A 23,607-nucleotide genomic window follows, 5' to 3' on the forward strand; every position below is an offset into this window, starting at 1 on the left:
ATTTGTTGTAGCAAAAGTAACTTGTAGTTGTAGCAAAAGTAACTTGTAGTTGTAGAAAATAAATTTGTTGTAGAAAATAAATTTGTTGTAGAAAAGGAACTTGTAGTTGTAGCAAAAGTAACTTGTAGTTGTAGAAAATAAATTTGTTTTAGCAAAAGTAACTTGTAGTTGTAGCAAAAGTAACTTGTAGTTGTAGAAAATAAATTTGTCGTAGCAAAAGTAACTTGTAGTTGCGGCAAAAGAAACTCGTAGTTGTGGCAAAAGTAACTTGTAGTTGTAGAAAATAAATTTGTTGTAGCAAAAGTAACTTGTAGTTGTAGAAAATAAATTTGCTTTAGCAAAAGTAACTTGTAGTTGTAGAAAATAAATTTGTTGTAGCAAAAGTAACTTGTAGTTGTAGAAAATAAATTTGTTGTAGCAAAAGTAACTTGTAGTTGTAGCAAAAGTAACTTGTAGTTGTAGAAAATAAATTTGTTGTAGCAAAAGTAACTTGTAGTTGCAGCAAAAGTAACTTGTAGTTGCAGCAAAAGAAACTCGTAGTTGTGGCAAAAGTAACTTGTAGTTGTAGAAAATAAATTTGTTGTAGCAAAAGTAACTTGTAGTTGTAGCAAAAGTAACTTGTAGTTGTAGAAAATAAATTTGTTGTAGCAAAAGTAACTTGTAGTTGCAGCAAAAGTAACTTGTAGTTGCAGCAAAAGAAACTCGTAGTTGTGGCAAAAGTAACTTGTAGTTGTAGAAAATAAATTTGTTGTAGCAAAAGTAACTTGTAGTTGTGTAAAAAATAATTTGTAGTTGTAGGAAATAAATTTGTAATTGTAGCAAAAGTAACTTGTACAAAATACATTTGCAGTTGCAGCAAAAGTAACTTGTAGTTGTAGCAAAAGTAACTCAAAGTACATTTTCACACTTGTATCTGCACAGCAACAGCACTTGTGACTCCTAGTGGCGATTTCTGCGACTACAAGTTTTCTTCTTCTTATTATTATATTTTTGCGCTAAAATAACCCGCATAGAATTCACCCAAAAAACGTAGCAAACGCACTTTTTGTCAAGCAAAGCAGTGACTTGGACACAATTTTTTTTTGCTGTTGTGACAGAATCATTTCTAAACCACGTGTCGCTCTCCTCACGTTTTTACGTAGGGGTCTGAGAAGCCGTTGACGTCCATGGCGGCCAGGTGGGCGCAGCGCTTGACGCCCACGCACAGTCCGCCTCGGACCCTCTCCTTGGCGTCGCCCGGCCCCTCGCCTTCCGCGTCGGCCGGGGGGACGTACTGCAGGCACAGCAACAGGCGGCCTCGCTCCTCCAGACTCCTCTGCTGCTCCGTCTCCCACTGAGGACGGCGAGCAGACGGGTGATGAGAAGAGCAACAGAAGGTTGCGCTGCGGGAGCCCCGTAAGTAATCAAAAGTAACACGGCGACGCCACACTGGTGGCAACTGTAATTCATTTTTCATATTTCCCTGAAGCATTGTAAAGATAAGATGGGGGCTTTTGTCGTTTGGTGACGTGGAAGGTTGATGGTTTGTGATAAAACACGGCTGTCGCTGGCATAGATAGACAAACAAAGATACGTTTACAGAACTTTAGAGGCTCTAGTGTGCCGCATTTGTTCCCAAAAACGTATATATACGTTCTATTTTATATATATATTACCATGCCCCAAAGACGTATTTATACGTTTTTTTTTGCTAGCGCATACAGAAGGCTTTGTTTGATGCAGCCTCTGAAATGAAGGGAACACTTGAAGCAATGGTTGTTATTACAAAAACGGCCAGCAAGTGGCAGCAGAGTATAAAAGAGCAACCAGAGCCATATTGCAGAAAGCGCTTTTCCCCACAGTTTTAAACAGATTTGTGAATAATGGTGAAACTTAGCTATGTTCTTATGCTCAAATTTGTTCCTGATGAAAGAAGAGACTCTAATATTTATTTTGGTACTTTGGTAGATGTTTTTAATAACAATAAAACGCAATATTCTGTGAGCCTTTCAAAATCCAGTAAAACAGCCGGGAGCGAAGGGGGTTGCTTCAGTGACAGTGGCTGGGAGTGAATGAGTTGATGAAATGATCATAACTGAAGTCTGCTGTGCACACTCCCACAGCGGCGGATCTACTGGCTTGCACTTGCTACTTGTGCAATAAAATGTGAATTTAAGTCATCGTAATATCTAAATTTGATGTCAAAGTATTTATCCTCCAGCGACTGTCCAACAAGAATCCAACGATTTCGGAACGATAAGCCTGATGATGATGATGAGGCTGGGGTCAAAAGGTCAACGTAGTGTGACTTTGGTCCTTGGTATGCTTTTGTTTTAGTTATTTTGAAGTAGATCCTCTTCAACATTTCAGGAGTTGTTTAGGAAAGTGAAAGCTATTGATTGCAAGCGCTAACAAATCTTTATCGAATGCGGTAGCCCGGCTTGCAATTCATATTGATGCGTTTTGTGAGTTCAGTCCTCAAACTTGCAGGGATTAGTTTAGATGTTGACAAGGAAGAAAAACATATTGATTTTGCAGGCTGGGCTCAAATGTTATATTGATGTATGTTTTTGTGTGAGTGTGTGCGTGTACATTGACAAGAGCATTTTTCAACGACACACTTTAGTCTGCATTTTTCTAGCATTGGGCTGTTTTATTGCCAGCGACGATATACAAGGACAAATTCCTCTTGGTGTGAAACGTTTATGTGGCAATAAAGCAGCTCCTGATGAGCACTTTTGCGCTGTCTAAGGCTAACGTGAACGAATGCAACTCATTCTGCGTGATTTGAAAATATGGACATTCTAGTTGGAAAGTACTTTGTTGCCTCAAAGGCCCAATAAAGTCAAGTCTGAGATTTCTGAATTGTGAAAATACAGCATGAAACTTTTAAATCTTTTATTATTTTTGTGAGTTCCACTTGACCAACTATATAAGAACTTAGCACATTAGCGGTTGTTTGGCACAAATGTGACTAACTATGCCTTTAGTGTGCCTTTAGAGTGCCTCGTTGTTGGCTGTAAGTGCATGTCATGCAGAGAGTGAGTGAGAGGGAGTGGGAAACAACTTTTTGAAAAGTCTGACTTGATAGCCAGCGTCTGGACTGGGGTTTTGTGCCAGTGTTGCTGCTTTTGAGTGCCTCGTTGTCAGCTGGGAGTGCGCGCACATTATGGAGAGAAAGACAGAAGAGTGAGGAGGTGGGGACTGTCAGACTTGACAGCTAATGTGTGGAGCGGGGGTTTGGGTTTTAGGCTTTAGAGCGCCTTGTTGTCAGCCTTGAGTGTGCGCATGTCACGCAAGGAGAGGGGTTATTTTATTTTATTTATTCATTTTTTTAAATCTGATTTGACAGTCAGCATGTGAACTGAATCTTTGCCTTGGTGTGGCTTGTTTGAGTGCCCCGTTGTTGGCTGTGCACACACGTCAAGGAGAGAAAGACAGAAGAGTGAGGAGCTGGGGAATTTTATTTTATTTTTTAAATGTCTGACTTGACAGCCAGTGTGTGGCCCGGGGCTTTGGGATTTAGAGTGCCTCGTTGTTGGCCTTGAGTGTGCGCATTTCACACACCGAGAAAACCGGAATAGTGAAGAAGGATTTTTTAAAGTCTGATTTGACAGTCAGCATGGGGACTGAATCTTCGTCTTGGTGTGGCTGCTTTAGAGCGCCTCGTTGTTGCGGCATGGAAAAGCCTTGCAAAGACCCGGTGGGATGTATTCCGGGCAATGGAGGCTTTAAGTGGATATAGTTTACTTCATATTTTTATATTATGCTAGACGAAGTAGCATCCATTTTTCCATGTTGTTTCCAGGACGGTTTTAGCGCATTTAGTAGGACACGCCCACTTTGTTCAAAAGAAGTGAGAACAGCTTTTCACAATTTTGTAGCCTCATTTTATATACTTGGCAATTTTCTTCATCATTCAAATTTGACCGTGTTGTTAACAACACTCCTCTTTGTGTCGTGTCAAATTTCCAAGACACATTTATTTATTTTTAAAATGTGGGCGAGGTCCATGTGACATTAAGCCGAGCCGCCGCCGCCGCCGCACGCCTGCACTAAAAATCAAGCGGGAAGAGGCGAGAAGCCGTCTGACTCGGGGCGAAGCGTCGGCCCCGAGTCACATTAATGATTACGGCTGCGGGCGCCGGTCGGTGCTTTACATGGAAGACCGCATACGGTCGGTTTTGAAGGTTTTGACAACACGAGCGAGGCGACGGAGAAGATGCAAAATGACAAGTGGAAGGAAAAGGCTGAAGTGGGAGGCCGTGACTCACCCGCTTGGCCAGGAGCGCAAACGCACGTATGGTATTTGCGGGCGTAGTTATAAATGGGAACTCCATCATGGCCGGAAAAATCTCCCTTTGCGATTTCTCATAAAAAGCAGAAGCTGAATTTGCAGCCTCTCGTCCCTTTTGTATCGCTCCATCTCTCATTAAGTCTTATCTCCAGGCGAGAGCAGGACACACAGTAAAGTGATCAATATGCCGCACGCCTCACATCCATCCTCCCGCCGTTAATTGTCTCCCCGGCTTCTCTTCTCACAATTCCATCCCCCAGTCGTTCCCGCATTTTGGAATCGGGGAAGTGAGTGCGCTCGCGTGACTGATAGACTCGGCAATTAGGGATGATAATTTGCAGCGTGCGTGTGCTAATAAAAGAGCTCGGACCTTCACAGGTCGATAGCGAGCGGCTCATTAAGGAGGCAGAAGCAAATAGGCGTCAGCGGCCGCCCCGGCACGCCCGCGGACCAGCGGGAAGGATTTTTTTGTGCAGAGGGAGCGGACGAACGTCATGAAAACAATCAGCAGAATAGATAAAGCAGCTTGGTGACAAACATAGAAGCGAGGGAATTATCCCGCCCTATTTAAGTTAGATGAGGGTTTTGAAAGCTGTTTACAACAAATAACACCAACAAAAAAAAAAATCCGCCTCTCCAAACTCAACCATAATGACCAATATTAGAGTATAGTGGCGTAGTAATTTTACGGCAAAAATCCACAAGCACCATTCAGACCCCAAAAAAATTCCAAACACTGTAAAACTCATCAAAAATATTTCTTTAAATTTCAGAAACCGACAAGTGCCAATCAATATAATTATAGCTAACAAAGACTAACTAAATAACTAAAATTGAAAGAAAAAAAAGTACAATAAAAACAGAAAATGCCTTTAAAAAACTAACTTAACTCATTCACTCCCAGCCATTTTCACTGAAGCAACCCCCTTCGCTCCCAGCTGGTTGACTGGATTTTGACGGATTTTGCAAGGGCCTCAGAATATTCTGTTCTATTGCTATGAAAACATGGAACCTACCAAAAGAAAGATTAGAGTCTCTTATTTCATCAGGGAAAAAAAAATATATTTCTTTCTGTTTCCGTTTTGCAGCAATTAGCATTAGAATATAGCTAAGTTTCATCGTTATTCACAAACCTGTTGAAAACACTGGCAAAAAGAGCTTGTTGCAACATGGCCCTGGCTGATCTCTTATACTCTGCTGCCACCTGCTGGCCGTTTTTTGTAATAACTACCACTGCTGTAAGCGACCTCTTCATGTCACAAGCTCAATCAAAGCCTTCTGTATGCTCTGGCATAAAAAAAAAAAAACACATAAAAAACGTATTTATACGTTTTTGGGGTTTAAATGAATTAAACTACATTTTACGTTTAGAAAAAAATAACAATAATTCAATTGTAGCGAAAATGTCCTTCCTTTTCATGTTTGTCAATTAAGTCCACTGAAAGCTCTTGTATTAGTTTTTTTTGTATCTTGCACTTGACAAATACACCATGTAAATAAAAAAAACAAAAACTAATACAAAAACTTAAAAGTTACAATTAAGCATAAAAAAATACGTATATAAATTCATAAAAATTAAGAATCCTGCTCTAAAAGTTAATTAAATTTAGCTAATTAAAAAAAAAAAAAAAGTCAAAAAGATATAAAAACAAACTATTCACTTCCTCTTTCACAATAAACAAACAAAATATCCAGAATGTTCCTCAGAGTTGATGACAAGGTTCTCTGTATTTTATTTTTGTCATGTTGTTAGATCAATATTGTTTCTGCGGATGATGTACCTGACGTTATGCTCCGTTTTTGTATAGCTTGCTATAATTGCAACGTGATAGTGATGGTATTAAGAGGTGGATTAAGTCGGATAAATCCCTACCGAAGCCCGCCATTTTTAATTGAAAACAGCGCATTGCTAGTGGGTGTGAATGTGAGCGTGACTGCTTGCTTGTCACTTCTGTGACTGACGCGTGATCGGCCCAGGGTCGGCCAAAGTCAGCCGGGAAAAAGCGTTCACCAGCTTGCATGCGGTATAGAAAGTGTTCGGATAGAAGGCGTCCTCACCTCTCTCAGGTAGCAGGAGATGCCTCTGAGTGCCGTGCTCATGGCTGTGGGCGAGGGCAGCTGCAGGGGAAGAAAAAAAAGAAAGAAGAAAAAGATGGGAAGAGTCAGGCCTGAGGAACGGCTTACTTGAAAAACGACGGGGCACGCGTGCGTGTCATGGGATGAGAGATGGCCTGATGGCCTCGGAGGGTGAGTCGAATTGCAGCCTCCCGACATGCTTTGGCACTTTAATCCATCTGCGCCGTCATGTTAAGTCATGCTACAAAGATAGCATTTAGCACGTTATTACGTTACTATTGCACATGATTACACATAGCACAATGGATGAAGGTTTTCCGAGCAGTCACAGTTAAACCATGTTATTCATTTTTTTAATCATTATTTATTATTATTATTTTTTAAAATTCTTATTATTATTTTGCTGCTCTTATATTTAACATAAATCGTACAATTAGAATTGGAGTAATTTTACTCATTTATTTTTTAATTATTTCTATGAAAATGGCTCTTTATACAATGTTATTCTTGCAAGATTAAAAGGGGTTCACCTTTGTGTAAGCATGATAACGAACTAGCTAAATAGCTAGCTAAGTATATATATATAAAAAGTATGTGGGTAAGTAAGGTAAATAGCTAAATCAATAATTAATCATTTGTTAGTAAGTATATCAGTAAGGCAAGTACAGTGAGTACGTAAGAAACTAGGTAGATCCGTTAGTCGGTAAGTATAATTAAGTTTAGTATAGATAACTATGTATACCAGCATATGTAGCTGGCTAGCTAGCTAGCTAGCAGCCAGGCAAGTATATGTAAGCAAGTACCGGTAAGTAAATAGCTAAGTAAATAAATAAGTAAGCATTTGTGAGTAATTACTGTACAGTATATCTAAATAAGTATACTGTTATTTGATTTGTATAGTACTTGTTTTACATAAATAGATATGTGTAAAAATAAATACAATTGTGTTGTAAAATAATTACTGCCAATGTCATTGCTTGAACTTATCGCTGCCTTCTCTTCATGCATTTCCTTAATTAAAATGTTCACGTCTTCAAATGATTATGAGACATGGCACTGGAAGCTAGTTCTTCAAGGTCAAGTTTTTGTTATTTCTCTCCTTTCTCAGCGTGTATTTTCTTCTCACAGGAGGAGGGTGCTCCAGACAGATGTTGAAGTGTTTGGTCTGGTCGGGCTTCACGCGGCGCAGGGCCACCCGCGACTCCCCGATGAACTCGTTATGCGTCAGCTTGTCTTCGTCGCACACCGACACCCTGGAGGAGCAAGAAAGAGGGAAAGGAAATTGATGGAGGACCAACACATGAATAAAAGGTACAAGCTGATGAATGGCCACTGAGAATAAATTGTGTTGAACTTGAGGATGACAGGAATGTTTAGTCTTTTTTTTAAGGCAAAGAATAATATTTAGGCAACAATCTTGATAACATACTGTTTGTTGCCCAGTGTCTATATTTATCTTATGCGTTAGCATTAAGCTAGCAGGCTAACTGTAAGGTTGTTTTAAATACAGTGTATTGAGCGCATGTGCTAGCAAGCAAGTAATAAAAGTAGTAGTGGGTAAAGTAAATAGCTAAGCATTAAGCTAGCAGGCTAACTGTAAGGTTGTTTTAAATACAGTGGAATGAGCGCATGTGCTAGCTAGCCAGGCAAGCAAGTAATAAAAGTAGTAGTGGGTAAAGTAAATAGCTAAGCATTAAGCTAGCAGGCTAACTGTAAGGTTGTTTTAAATACAGTGTATTGAGCGCGTGTGCTAGCTAGCTAGCCAGGCAAGCAAGTAATAAAAGTAGTAGTGGGTAAAGTAAATAGCTGAGTAAATTAATAAGCATTTGTGAGTAAGTATATTTAAATAAGTAGCTACCATTAGTAATCACAGCAAATATTTACATTTGATTTGTATATGCGTTATATTTAGTTTGACAGTAAAGTTAGGATGGGAGTGGCATTAAACAGCTTGATTTAAAAAAAAATAATAATAATACAGGATTTTTACGCTGCTATTCGTGAAGTGAGGTGAATTGTTTATACTGTCGCCAGATCTCAAATTTTAGTTTGCGTCACTTGTATGTACCAAATATATATATATTTGTACAAGTGCTACTTTCATTACCCTCAGGATAGAGAAAGTGTATCATGCAGGACCGAGCCAATCCATATTTATGCATCTCTCCGAGTTTGACATCTGCCACCTGCACAAGGCCAAAGTGGCAGTGAGCGGGCCAGTGGAGGAAGGCGGCGTGTCTGCGAGGCGAAGGGAGGCCGTGAGGAGGGGGATGGAGGGCGGGCGGGCGACGTGGCTGAGGTGACAGACGCAAGAAATTATTTCAATCTAACAGCGCTGAAGAGATTTTGCTTTGTGCGGTACGGCGCTAAAAAGAAGCAGCGCTGAACTTCAAATGGGATTCCGCCATTTAGGAATACAAATATGGATGAGACAAGCTAGTTTGATCTGATAAAAAAAAAAGCCGACAGAAGGCACCGCAGCATTTCTGTCTGCGGTGATGATAAAATACGTACGTTATTGCTTGAAAAGGGGGCCAGATGTGGCCCCGGGACACGGGTGACAAAAGTCGGAGGTAATATCGAGTCAAGTATCTCAGATTACAGACACTTTGGGAACCTTTGAAAAGGGCAAGGGAACGAGATGTGATGATGGATGGCGCTGACGTGCAAAATGTGAAGAGTAAAGGGATCGTTTGGGTGCAGGTCGGAAATAAAAATATGTGCTGCAACATAACATGGGTGGATGGCAAAACGTATTTACGTGCCCAGTGCAAGTCTAGCAAAAAGAAATTTAAGTGTGCGCATGGGTGGATTTGTCTTCTTCTTCTGTGTGCACCGTTGTGGGATGGAACACAGCCGACTACCGGCCAATCGAATAGGCTCCCCAGTTCCCATTGAGATCAGAGTGGTCGAAGCGCAGATTAGAGATATTGTGATTAATCTTGACTTTAAATAATTAAGTAATAAAACAAAAAAAAATAATTGAGACATCAGACGATTACATTTTTTAATTGTAATTAATCGTATGACTTCAATAGTTAACTCGTGACTAATCACATTTTATATCTGTTCTAAATGTGATTCAATTTTTTCTAGGTTTTCACACTCTTGTTAACAAAAGTGGAAAAAAATGTAAAACTAATAGAAATAGTTTAAATGATTTTTTGACGTCTATAGCCGTCAATGGCAGTGAATGAGATTGTCCCACACTGCTGCCATATTTATGAATAAAATAAGATTCTATCCACCACACACATCCGTGCGGGCGCTGAATCTGTCCGCCTGCGCTTTGATCAAATCCGCCAAAATTGCTTTACACGAATTGCGCCACACGTTAGACCTGGTTTTACCGAGTCTAAAATCTATAGTCTACGTTTTGGAAAAAAAAAAAAAAAAAGAAGAGAGAAAAGATTGCGTCTTCGTGTGTAGTCAATTTAAAAGTCCAGAATAAGTGACCATTCCGGATACAGCATAGTGTAATGAAAATCGTCATTTCTATAGGGAGCAAATATCTTGCATTTGTTTTTATTGTTTTTATTTCCCCCGCCACCAGAAAATCGGCATCCACAGCATATTGTATACAATGATTCAACTTTATACCCCAAAATATGCAGTAAACTATGTAAAGTCACCCAGTAAAATGTCACTAGAATCAATATGACATGTTTTTCAAATGATATTCTCTGACAAATTCCCGCGTGTGCTTCCTGCAACAGCGAAGATAAAACATGTAGGTGGGGAAGTGAAGGGGGGGGGGGGGGGAAGGAAAATAGAGTTCTGCTCTTTTGTCACATTTGAATAAAGCAGCGGAGCAGAAATTGGATAATTTGCTTTTAGTGTTCGTGTTATGACTTTTGGGAGAGAAAAAAAAACACACCCTGCCTGTTCATATCTCAGAAAGAATACGTGTCTCTCAAGGTTGAATTTTTCCAGGACCAAGCCACAATAATGCTCGTTTTGTATTTGCATTGAAGAAAGAAAAAAAAAAGCTTACCAATGTAACTATGTGCTTAGTATTCATTTATTTAGTTGAGGTTCATTTGAGCTGACCTTCTTAACAGGAGACGGATTATTTCTATGGCGCGTATACATTAGGTGTGGAGCTCACAGCTAGCATTTCCTTCAGGCTTAATCGAGTATCTGCCTCGACAATATCAGAATCCATCGATGGTGCGATAGTCGGTATATTGGAAGAAAACGATATCTGTCTTTGCTTTGCTGCACGTCAAGTATACAGAACGTTATTGACTTTGTCGGATTTGAAACCGGTTTATTCAATTATAGCATTATGCGGATGGACACACATTTGATCCGACCTATCATGTGACTGTCATTTTTTAACAAATTATTTTTTTTTAATTTTCATAATTTAATCGCATTTTTCTACTTCTGCTTCTACTTTTTTCATAAATTCTTGGGACTCTTGTGTGATTAAGGGCTATGTAAATAACGTTTAATGCTTGTAACAGATATTTACTCGAGTAAAATCTTGGAATTAATGTAAAAATCATCAAATAGAAAGTATATTTCTATGGCTAAGCTTGGCTGCAGGTTATATATAGGTCATAATAGGAAGTAAATAAAACTGAGTTGACTGAGTTATTTTTTTTAACACTTTAAAGAATTTAAATTAATCTCCAGAGTTAAGACTTCACTTTTGATGGCCCTAAAAAAATTCCATGTTTTTATAGCAACAAGACACAATATTCTGTGGGCCTTGCAAAATCAGTCCAAATCCATCAAAACGGCCGGGAGCGAAGGAGGTTGCTTCAGCTGCGAGTGAATGAGTTAAACTCCTGGGTTGAAAATAAGATGCCAATTAATCTGTTATTTGAATTTGATTCAGCCCTCGTTATAATGCATACGTCGTCCTCTCCCGCCCTGAAATCTCCTCCGCCGAAAAAATCATGTCACAGGTCAGCCATCACCCCCCCCCCCCCCAACCACCCCCCCCCCCCCCCCCCCCCCGCGGAGCTGGTCCGTCAAACCCGTTTAAATCCGACGCGGCCAAAGTTTTCGCCGCGTGGACGTGACGATTCCCAGCTTTTCTCACCTTCGGTGGTGGCGGGGGGTCTAGGAAATGAAAACACCCCGTGGTGCTTAAGCGTGACCCCAATCTGTCACGGCTGGACAAAGACGGGGAGCGAATGAGGGGAGCTCTTCGCTGATCCCGGTGGGCAGCGGCTGGCAGGATTCGGTGGCGGCGAGCGTGGGAACGCGGCGTAACAAAAGGCGTAAAAGGCCTAAAAGCAGCTCGCGGGAGGTTGCCGTCAAAATAGGCCGCGAGAGAGCAAGCTCGCTGTCAAGGAGGAGCGAGACGGGAATACTTACCGCAGCGTTTTGCGATACATGTCCTCCTCGGTGATGCCGCAGTATGTGAGCGTCTCGTTCCAAACCGGGTTCAAAGTGTTACGGACTGTCTTGGTCTTCAGTTTGTTGGCCTGCACAATACAAAAAAAAAATACTGGATACTCTTGTTTCTTTTCGCTCGTAACACAATTCCGAGCACTAGTAGCACAATTGTGCACTAGTACAACGGCTGTGTCTTACTACTGCGCAACATTTCACACTAGTAGGACAACTTGGACACCTAAATGTTACTTAAGTTTTTTTTTGGTGCTACCACTAGATTCAGGATAGTAATGAGCCCTGTGGTGTTACTAGTGCACCACAGTAGTTGACACATTTTAATTGCATAATAAAAGCGGCACTAGTAGCGGAAAAAACAAAGTCTATTGTTCGTTTTAAATAGGTAGGTAGGTTTGTTGTCACTTGTTGCTAGGCAGATTTCGTAGGCCTTATTTCACACTACTCTTGTTTCTTTTCGCTCGTAAGACAATTCAGAGCACTAGTAGCACAATTGTGCACTAGTAGAATGGCTGTGCACAATATTTCACACTAGTAGGACAAACTTGGGCACCTACATGTTACAAATGTTTATTTTGGTGTTACCCCAAGATCCAGGAGGTAACTAGTGCGTGGAACATGCCTAGTAATGGGCCCAGTGGTGTTACTAGTGCAACACAGTAATTTACACATTTTAATTGCATAATAAAAGCGGCACTAGTAGCGGAAAAAACAAAGTCGATTGTTCGTTTTAAATAGGTAGGTAGGTTTGTTGTCACTTGTTGCTAGGCAGATTTTTTGCCTTATTTCACACTAGTAGTGTATACTCTTGTTTCTTTTCGCTCGTAAGACAATTCAGAGCACTAGTAGGACAATTGTGCACTGGTAGAATGGCTGTGTCTTACTACAGCACAATATTTCACACTAGTAGGACAACTTGCGCACCTACATGTTACAAATGGTTATTTTGGTGTTACCCCAAGATCCAGGAGGCGCAACTAGTGCGTGGAACATGCCTAATAATGGGCCCAGTAGAGTTAATAGTGCACCACAGTAGTTTACAAGGGTTAATCGGGCAATAATAGCCCAAAAGTGGCACTAGTTGTGGAAAAAAAAGTCTACTGTTCATTGTAAATTGGTACTGTTATAAATAACACAGGTTTTAGTTGGTTGTCGCTTGTTGCTAGGCAGATTTCACAGGGCTCAATCATCAACGCCCCATTGGCCAATGAAGAAATGTACAGATGCCAATAACTGCTATTAGTATGTTTGCTTGCCATTCAAAGCTGCTTAAGGCGTAATTTATTGATTTAAATATATATATATATCCAATTGAATCACTGTTCTGTATTCAGTATAAATTATGTATGACAACAAAATCCAAACATTCCCTTTGCTGATGTCATTTAGACAGCAAATTAGTAGAGTAGTGCACTCCATTTTGACATGATTAATGGCAGGAGCGCAAGAGAGAGATAACAGATAAATTTACCTTCAGCTCTCATCTAATATTCCACAATAACTCTTTTTGAATTAGAGAAAAACTACGCATTTCTATTCCCATAACAAGATTCCGACCTTGCATGCTCCCGGCAAAAGGTGCAGCTTGACGTAAGGGTCGGCCAGTCCGTTGAAATCCATCGGTTTCAGACCCTTGCAGAGACAGAGAGACGGTGTTACGATATACGTGAGGGGAAACGAAAGACTGACAAAGCGAAACATCCATTAAAGGACGAGCTGGCGGAAAAGGTGGAGGCTTCATTTAGAGACTGAATTACTGCACGGAGACGCAGCCGGCGGATATCTGAGAAAAGAGTCAAACTTCGGTTGATTCATTATTCAATCAGGATTGACCTAGACGGGTTCGTCTCAAACTTTTCACACCAAGCGCTGCCTCAAAAAAATGCTCATCACCATAATGACCAACATTAAAATACAGTAAAGTCTCCAGAGAAAAAAAAAGGAAAAAAATACAGTAAAGTTATTTTTAACTCATTCACTGCCATTGACGGCTATAGACGTCAAAAATTCACTTTTAACTATTTTTAGTAGTTTCACTTTTTTCCCACTTTTGGTAACAAGAGTATGAAAACCTAGAAAAAATTAGAACAGATATAAAATTTGGGATTAATCTTGAGTTAAGTCATGTCATTAATTGCCATTTAAAAAAAATCGCCTGACGTCCCTAATAAAAAAAAAAGATTATTAAAAATTAGGGGCGTCAGACGATGAATTTTTTTAATTGTAATTAATCGCATGGCTTCAATAGTTAACTCACAATTAATCAAAAATTGTATATCAGTTCTAAATGTACAATAAAAAAAAAGTCACACTCTTGTTAACAAAAGTGGGGGGGAAATGAGAAACTAATAGAAATAGTGAAAATGAATTTTTGACGTCAATAGGCGTCAATGGCAGTGAATGAGTTAATTAAAAAAAAAATCTTTAGATAATTTATTTTTCAAAATGATTCAGCCCTGCTTAAAAGTGACCCAATTTATTTAAGTGAGTGGCTGCTTGCTTGGTTGATTATTTTTACTGTTAATTTATTTAGCTTCATGTTATAAATCAAAATATTTCTTTGCCCCCCCCCCCAGGCACTGGCTGACCAGCACGTACATCATGTTTGCCGTCCCCTACTTCGTGTACGACGAAAAAAATACAGTAAAGTTATTTTTAACTCATTCACTGCCATTGACGGCTATAGACATCAAAAATTCATTTGAACAATTTCTATTAGTTTAAAAATTTCCCCCCCACTTTTGTTAACAAGAGTATGAAAACCTAGATTTTTTTTTGTATTAGAACTGATATAAAAATTTTGATTAATCGTGAGTTAACTAGTGAAGTCATGCGATTAATTACGATAGAAATTGTAATCGCCCGACGCCCCTAATTAAAAAAAAATATTTTCTTTAAAAAAAAAAAGATTATTAAAAATTATTTTTTATTTTTATAGAAAGATTATTAAAAATTAGGGGCATCAGGCGATTAAAATTTGTAATCGTAATTAATTGCATGACTTCACTAGTTGACTCACGATTAATCACAAATTTTAAATCTGTTCTAAATTTTAAATATTTTTTTTTCTAGGTTTTCATACTCTTGTTAACAAAAATGGAGTTAAAAAAAAATGTAACTAATAGAAATTGTTCAAATGAATTTTTGATGTCTATAGCCGTCAATGGCAGTGAATGAGTTAATATTCTTGTGAGTATACACTCATCATATCGAATGAGCCAAAACACATGTGACCGTTCGATTGTGTTGTTACCGCCTGGCACGGCCATCTTTGAACGCATCCATCCCAAATGTTTTGGAAACCACTTGCAAAGCTTTCATCCGCTGGTATCGACATTTTACAGCCACGCCGGCGGCTCTGTGAGGGCGTCCAACATCAAAGTGGCGAGCTCTCGGCGAAACAAACGCAGTGTTTGTAATGTGCTCAAGCGCCCCCCAAAAAGAAGATAATAGAGTAGAAGCACCTTTGATCCTGATTGGATTTGTGTTATTTTTTTCATTTTGATGTTAAATAGCTCAACCCAGGATAGAAAGGAGAGATTTTTTCCCACCATTTTAGCTTTACAGTTTTCCCCATTTAAACGAATCAGTTTCAGGTTCCAGCCCCCTAAAATACACAACAAAAATAAAAATAAAAAAAGAGTTGTTTTTGTTTACCTTTGCTTTCAAGACGGTGCAGTGCAAGGAGCTGGTGGCTCGATCGTACAGCAGGTCAAACTCCAAAGTCCCCAAAGATGCTGTTGATAAAGCACAATGGATAATACATGATTTCGCATGCTGCATCTTTTAGTCATTGATACAGTAATTTCATAAAATTCACAAAATTTAGTTGAAATGAAAAAGATGTGCTGTGCTGTAAAAAAAAAAAAAACGAGTGTGATATTGATTTGTGTTGAGGTCATTTTTTTTTGCCACTAGATGGCATCATTACATTTATAAGACATGCATTTTTTCTTTTCATATTAAGAGTTGTCTAATCTTTAACATGAAGTAACTTGTGAAATTCTGCACATTTCTAAAATAGTAAAATACAATTTGACCCCAGTCTCCACAAATATATGCATTATCTTTTAATTTATTACTGCTAAATTTTGACGTGGCCAAGTAAGGGGCGGTCGTTAATCAAACACACAAATGTTTGTTGCGTTAAAGGAACTTTAAACTAACTCAAAATTAACACACTAATTTTGACACCCCTAAAATAAATAAATAAATGCGTGTATTTTCGTGCTATAAAAAAATCAATGTGAAACCGATTTCTTTTTTCACTCCATTCCTCTTATTAACACCTACACGTGTGACTTATTAAAAGATTAAAGGACTGCATACGTTCTTTCATTCCCACTTCCAATAATGCATAAAATGCTCCCTCACACACTTTTTTTCCCCCTTGCAGCAATGACGCACATTGCCTGTGTTAAGGGTCCCGGGGGGTTTGAACCTGATAGAATTCTTCAGTTCAAAAATAGTAGCATGTAGGCTACATCATGCATTAAACCGTGATGTTCTTCTTTGGAGCCTCGTGTGTGAACATTTGTGACACGTTCAATCATGTAGACAACCGTGACGTTCTTAGTTTAGAGCATTTTAGAGGATTCTTGCGAATTTTTGATACGGATTGAAATGTTCTTTTTTTTGGCAGTGGTGGGAAGTAGCAAAGTAAATTCTGATGAATTTTTACTTTTTGCTTCTTAAATTTGAAAGCATGTTTTTGTTGTTTGTACTTTACTGTGATGAACGCTTTATTTTTATTTTTTTTTGCACCCCCAAAAATCGAGGGGGTATTATGCTATAGACCAAAATTAAAAAATAAATACATAAATGAATAAAAGTGAGAAAAAAATTACTAATAAGATATAAAAAAATATATATAATTCAAAAATTAAATACAAAAAAAATATATATAAATGGATATATATATATACACCATATATAAATAAATACAAAATAAATACAAAAATAATTATGTAAGTGGGATTTTAAGGGCGTATATTCCACACGGGTGCGGTGTTATTCACGGGATCTTATGGTAACTAGAACGAGGTAAAGTCACGGTAAAAACTCATTTATGCTTTTGTATTAATACGTCTATGAGGCCCATTACCAAATTGACCCGCGGACCGGTACCGGGGACCACTGGAATATTGGACAGATGCTTTCTATTTATCGCTCCAGAAAGTTCCAAGTGACTCACTGTTATCGTCGCTGTCACAGCTGTCCACCTCGATAGAGGTGTCCATGCTGCTCATGGCGGACAGCGAGCCCCCGGCGCCCCCGCCTCCCGCCGCTAACGAGGGCGACAACAGGCCGCCGCTCCCTCCTCCCACTCCGCCGCGACCCGTGCCGCCGGGGCTGAGGGCGGTGGCGGTGGCTCCAGTCTGATTGGGTGAGAGCGGCTCCGAGAAGGAGGAAGTGGGCGAGAGGCGGGGGAAGTAGGCGGAGATTTGGCGGATGGGCCGGATCGGTCCCGGGCAGACGTCGATGGCCATGTGTTCCTGGATGGTGATGGCTAAAGTTTTTCCTTTCCGCACGGTCATTGGGATGAAGGGTTGAAAGGCTGAAGGGGAAGAAGAAAAGTAGGGTCACATCTCAATTCCGGCAGTAGTACATCAAATCAATTTTCTCCAGTAAGATGAATTCTAATACTGTTATTTTAGTCCAAGTTAATGAAAAAGTGGACGCCAGATCAACCGATTAACTGATTCATCACCATATTTATGAAGACGATTTGATACGGTTTTGGGAGGGGATGGGTGCGAAACGATTCAAAGTGGAAGGATTCGAGTGCGATTTAAAAGAACTTGTCAGTACTGTAAATATGCCGTTTACTTCTAAGATATACCTCGCCAATAAAAGATGAGTCGATGTGTATCTCGATATATTTCAAAGTGGAACGATTCAGTTTGATTCGGCGCACTTGCATCTTTTAAATCAATAAATGATTTTCCGGTTGAAACCGTTTTTTTTGTTAAACCCAAATATATCATGAATTAAATATCTTGTTTATGGTCCCTTAACACTTACAACAGGCAACAATATTTGACTGGTGACTTTTATTTAAAATATTGTCTTGTGTAATGTTTAAAAAAAAAAAAAAGGCTGATTAATCGGTCAGGTCTTAATCGTAACGTCTGTTATTATCTGTATAATTAGAAATGCTGAATAAATATAAACCCAGCAGTGTTTCGCAGTCTCGGGCAAAGCAAACATGGTGAATAAGCATTTCGCTGTTATGCTGCACACAAATTGTACAAGTTGTGAGTGTAAGTGTAAAATGCTTTTAAATCTAGGTTAAAAACTTTGCATACCTATGATTAAGGTCTAAAGCCTTTCTATAATCAATTTCTCCTAAATCTTTTTCTTGTGCCGTATGTAAATAAAGTTACCTTGCCTGACTGAAATTGTACTGCAACAGCTATAATTCATTCATTGATTCGTTCTTTTCCTCCTGCGTATTCTATTCAGGATTGTCGCCGAGCCGGAGCCCATTCCAACGGAAGTTGAGCAAGATGCTGCTTATACAGCGGACCGGTGTGCACCTAATCACATTCACACCTACAGGTATGGGCAATTATCATCCACCGCAGTGCCGCCGACCGGTATAATCTTCCCCGGAATGTTATTAGTGAGACCTTACATTACTGTGTTACAGCAAAACATGATAGTTGCACTGTAATTGTGTTGCTCTGGCAACAACTTGCAATTCCCAATACGGGGAATTTCATTCGGGATGAGGGTTTTATTTCCTCGGAAGCAAGGATACGGACTGCTGTGGCGCTGCAAAAATGACAAATCCCCCAAAAAGGAAGTTACATGTAGAAAACAGCAGATGGTGTGCTCTCATTTGCATTTGCGTGGACCACATTGGAATTCACCCGAGGCTACTAGGATAAAAGAGGAAGTATTACGCTTCGCAAATCTCCCGCCTGGAGCCGCCATCCTCCTCCATCAAATTGCAGCGTGTCATCTAAAATCCTCCATAGACAATCAGGTGATTATGGGATGGAATCGACTGGTTATAGCCGAGCCCGCTTCAGTATAATGGCATTATGACGGTTATATAAAGTTGTTAGCGGAGCGCTGAGTTGACCACGACCGGGCCCGGTTTGCGTCTGTTCTCGTCCTTAAATAAACAAGAGGGGGCCGCTTGGAAAAGATCTGACGGCTTTTGTTTGCTAAAGACGGAACGCAGCTGGCCCTGGTGGGGGCGTTTTGTCCTCGGCGGTTGATAAATCCCCCCCCCCTGGACCACCTGCAGCATCCATCGATTGGAAGCGAGATGCTCGGGGTGTTATATCTCCGGAGTTTCGTGTTAAAAAAAAAAGAAAAAAGAAAAGCTGGAGACTTGGAGCAGATGAGGTGAGTCACACACTTTCTCACAGTTTTGGCAGGCCTCTGCAACAAATAATGGAAGCAATCCAACACATCAACACGCAGGCTTCATGAACAAAAGTGATCGATTACAAGTGTTTTTTGGGGAAAGGATTTGCATACAGATGATAATCCAGAACAAAACGAACTCTGTGCACCCATGTGTCATATGCCTTCCAAGACAGTCGTGTGGAAAACCAATTCAGTGTCAGAAGTCCCTTCATAATACATTTAATAAAATCTAAATTGGTTAAGGTAGAAAAAAAGACCCCAAAATTGTGTTTCTGTCATGTTAGCGTGACTATTCACACAACTGTTGATGATGAAACAGCTCATATAAATACAAAAAGGTTAGTCCGTTTTCAGTTCAATGGTCACATTAGCCTAGCAAAGTTTGGGAAATTCCTTTCATGCGAGCTACCTTTGCTCCTTGTACAAGTATTTGTTCAGCTGGTTACTCTATGAAGTAATGCGGTTCAGATTTCTGTGAAAAGTATACCATACACCTTAGCACTTACAGCATTCTAGTTTGTTTCCCCTAACTCTGTGTTTCGTGTTAGCTTAGCGGTTAGCATGACTTCGCGCTCTTCCTTTCGTGATATTGATACTAGTCACAACTTACTCACCACCATGGAGGCGAAAATTAGTACTTTAGAGGAGTCGTAAGAGGACAGTGTTTAGGCCGTGATAGCTAGCCAGCCGCAGCCGTTAGCTTAGCGCCTAGCATTCCCGAGCAGTGGGGAATATTTAACCTGGACGTACCATTTTTTTTTTTTACATTATCGTCGATCGGAAGAGTCCAAATCTACCATATATGCTGCATATTTATCAACAAACTATTGACCAACAGACTGAAAAAAGCTCTTTACATTTAGATGAACTTTAGGAGTTTATCAGAAGCAGTTGCAGTTTGTCAGTAAAGCAGCAGCAGAATTCTGCTCAGACAAATATTTGGCTGTGACTGTTGACCTTCGACAGAACGGCAAGGTCGTTTGTCACGGCGGCGACCGGTCTCTGCGCCGCGGGCGCAAACAGCGGGCGACGCGCATCACAGCTCATCTCGCCAGTGTCTCCTTGGCTGAGGATGAAACAATCATCAGGGGCGCACGGCGGCGTTGCCAGCTGCCAGCCTCGAAACTTCTTTGACTTACTTGACTGAGAGCGTGTTGACAGGCCACTGGCTCTTCTTTTGCGTAAATGATGGACAACCATTTTAGTCCCCAAGGCAGCATTTGTGGCCCATTGCACTTTTTTTTTTTTTATTGACCCACCACATATTTTACTAATCAAATTGAAATGTTTGAATTTTTGAATGTTAAGCCAGAACATGTGCGGGATTCTGCAACCGGTTTTCATGTGTTTTTTGCGCTTTAATGAAATCATAAACACCAGGGCTCAGTGACAATATCACTTTTTTTTTTTTAATTAAACACTTTGCTTTGCCACTGATTGCTTAGCATAAGTGGACATACGGCATGCTAACCATTTTAGCATGTTTCATAAACACAATATGAAGTGGTTAGGTTGTCTGTGAAAACCCACAGTGGTACGCTAGTACGATAGCACAACATGCTGGTAGTCTTCCGTCGTTTACCATATTCTTCTTGGTAAATTTATTGGCACTTTACGTACGTAAACTTTATGCCTCTGTTTGTATGCGTTTCTGCTCCAAGTCGCAGTTATTTGAAGATTCATAGTTACCATAACATCAATGCTAAATTCCGTTAGCTTGTTTCACAATGTTTGTTAGCGCTAAGCTAGCGGACTTTCAATAGATGCGATTATGTGGTTTGCCTGAACATGCTGGTATTTAAATATACGACGACTCATTTTCAGTTTTTTTGTTTTTGTTTTATGTGTCAGTTTTACAGTAAACGTCCGTTTGAGAGACAAACGGCTCGTAGCAAGCGCGCTAATTTGAAGAGCTGTGCAAGTGAGAGAGCGACCACAGGTGCTAGCCAATACTTTTAAAAGTATGTTTTAAATACAGGGATGTGATTTTTCCGCTAATTCGCGGAATTCCGCTTTTTTTTATCCCCCCCCCCCAAAAAAAAAAAATTATTAGTATTTTTTTTTTTTTTTTTGTAGTTCATTGTGTATGCACATGACTCCGACAGATAACATCTTCTGCTATAACAAAGACATTTGTGGTATGCTCTAATATGAGTTACTTTTCATTTGGTCATGATACAATTATTTGTTCATGAAATTTGAACTCTTCAACATTATTTATGTGTTAACTTAGTAATCACATTCGTTAGATATGATGATATTCTCAGTGATAGTTTTTAAAAGCAAAGGCAGTCCAATGTTTTTGAATGTGACTGATTTTGAGTTGACTCAAACTGCCATTTTATATGGGATAGTTCAATATACATTGAAAATTTATGCTGTTGTTTTGTCTATTTCTTTGTCATGTGAGTGCATTGAAAGTACTTAAAAACACGGAAAACCCATGAGCTCCGGGGGGCTGCAACCCCCTTGTCCCCCCACCAGGGCACTGCCCTGGACCTAGCTGGGTGCCCCCAGACCCCCGGCTAAGTTTTCAGATAATTTCACTTTGGTCAAATCACATCCCTGTAAATAGTTTCCGTGTTTTTGTGATATATTTGAAGCATGTGGGAGGCGTAAAACTAGATAAAAGGAAAATATAGGGCATATATTAAACGGGGGTTACTGAAAAGTTAGCATCCATGCGGCAGAAGTGTTCTCCCTTTTTAGCATTTCAACAGAAACGAAGGATAAAAGACGATCAACACGTGTCTCGCATCTCATCGTTCTCCCCACAAAATGACGCGGGTAGCTTAGCTGCCCAGTGGAGCAAATAATCTGACATCGATGTCAAGGGGAAGCTTAAGTAATGAATTTCAAGTCGTAAAAAAAAAAAAAAAAAAAATGGATTCATTTACTTTGACGAGAAGATAAATAGAACTGTGACAGAATGTGCCAGTGAACATGCAGATTGCATCAGTTCATTAATTCCCACGCACGCTTACGCAGACAATGCGGCTGGTTGTCGCAGGCGGCGTGTGTTTGTGTTGATGTGATGTGCGCAGTCAGTGGCACATGTGGCTGCGAGCACACGCATGCAGCCGCGGGGCCCCGATGGCTCGTGGGGAGGAAAAGCAACGAAAAAAAAAAAAAAAAGCTCCCAGTGAGATGCTGATTGATCGCGCTCATGATGCCAGCCTTTCATCCTTTCTTTTCATCCTCACATCGGGAAAACTCTTCACTCACTGTTAAATGATACCGAGGAGACCTGGATCAGTGTAAAGATTATTTCATATTACCGCAAGAAGGAACAACGATCATACAGCTAGAACAGATTTCACTGCGGTTGTACAAACACTCCTCTGAGCTTCTCTTTGATATCCAATATAAGGTTCACGTACTCGTATGCTCTTTGTCCCCACTAGAAATGCAATTCCGCACACTAGTAGAATTCCGTGACCCCGACCGCTAGATAGCAGCAATTCAATTCAAATGGGTTTGCTTGCAGTGGAAGGACAACGCCAGATGGTGGTGGTGGTAACGCGCTATTAAGTTTTCCAAATGACCACAGAAGAAGAACAAAAAAGGGAAGGCCGATACATGAGGCGCAATCGTGTTTTCTGTTCGCAATTTCCGTGTTTGCGGGTTATGTGGAGAGCAAATGTTATTGCTGTAGAAAACTGTGCATGTACAATATGTAGGTGGCGTTTAAGCCTTGATAGTGACGTTAAATGTCAATTATTTAGGCAAGGCAGCTTAGTCTATTTCATACATAGGGTGCTTCGCAAAGTTACAAAACAAACATTTAAAACTCAAATAATTAAGACATTAAAAAAACAGATGAATTAAATACATTTAAAAGCGAACTGAAAGACCATAATCATATTTATGAGGGAAAAAAAACTGTTTTTAACCTGGATTTAAAAGCATTTACACTTAGGGATAAATTTAGCTCGGTTTGCAGCTTGTTCCATTTTTTTGGTGTGCAGCACAACAGCTAAATGCTGATGCACCGTGTTTGCTTTGAACCCTGGGCTGAATCTGCTGTTCTCAGAACCCTACTGGGTTTATATTCCGTGAGCATTTCTTTAACGGTCGAGTATTTTCGACAAGTAGCATCATTTTAGAAATGTATTCTACAGCTGACTGGGGGGGGGGCAGTGCAAAGTCTTTAGAACTGGATTTAATAAGAATTTAGGATTTAATGTTTGGCCACATATTTTTTTCATATCGTCCTGTTCTTTGTTGTTGTTGTTGTTTTGTTTTTTGTTGGGGGGGGGGGGGCGCCATGGTGCCCCCACCCCAGGGGTCTAGAAACACCCCTGCTAGAGTGCTGAATTGTCTTTCTAGAGAGGACAAAGAGTATACTAGTCTATGGACCTCATCAAATAGATCTAAGAAATGCTCAAACAGTTTTCCATAGTCTGTACTGTATCTGACGACCATTTTTTTTCTTTTTTTATCCCAGGAATGTAAACTTGTCAGACTTGGTTATCCTCTGATTTAATCAAATGGGAACTCCCCCC

At 40.0% G+C, this 23,607-nt stretch overlaps 2 protein-coding genes across 3 annotated transcripts in view; one reads left to right on the plus strand and one right to left on the minus strand.

Moving 5' to 3' along the window:
* The window catches only part of LOC144038436 (double C2-like domain-containing protein alpha), a 33,228-nt gene that overhangs the window by 8,660 nt on the left and 961 nt on the right, over positions 1-23,607 (minus strand). Inside the window, exons 2-8 of the mRNA XM_077550954.1 lie at positions 16,914-17,276; positions 15,377-15,456; positions 13,277-13,351; positions 11,684-11,793; positions 7,479-7,605; positions 6,335-6,394; positions 1,131-1,333 (exon numbers count right to left, since the gene is read on the minus strand). Of these exons, the coding sequence (XP_077407080.1) occupies positions 1,131-1,333; positions 6,335-6,394; positions 7,479-7,605; positions 11,684-11,793; positions 13,277-13,351; positions 15,377-15,456; positions 16,914-17,256 (998 nt within the window). The 5' untranslated portion in view covers positions 17,257-17,276. The remainder of the gene's footprint in view (positions 1-1,130; positions 1,334-6,334; positions 6,395-7,478; positions 7,606-11,683; positions 11,794-13,276; positions 13,352-15,376; positions 15,457-16,913; positions 17,277-23,607) is intronic.
* The window catches only part of adprh (ADP-ribosylarginine hydrolase), a 43,775-nt gene continuing 21,510 nt past the window's right edge, over positions 1,343-23,607 (plus strand). The window contains exons 1-3 of one of the 2 annotated variants that reach the window (XM_077550956.1): positions 6,022-6,523; positions 7,481-7,663; positions 18,185-18,280. In XM_077550956.1, coding sequence (XP_077407082.1) covers positions 7,572-7,663; positions 18,185-18,280 — 188 coding nt within the window. In that variant the 5' untranslated portion in view covers positions 6,022-6,523; positions 7,481-7,571. Of the gene's footprint in view, positions 1,396-6,021; positions 6,524-7,480; positions 7,664-18,184; positions 18,281-23,607 lie in introns of those variants that run through there. The other variant, XM_077550957.1, reaches the window with a different exon arrangement.

Source organism: Vanacampus margaritifer, chromosome 18 (genome assembly GCF_051991255.1).
Source record: "Vanacampus margaritifer isolate UIUO_Vmar chromosome 18, RoL_Vmar_1.0, whole genome shotgun sequence".
Classification (NCBI taxonomy): Eukaryota; Metazoa; Chordata; class Actinopteri; order Syngnathiformes; family Syngnathidae; genus Vanacampus; species Vanacampus margaritifer.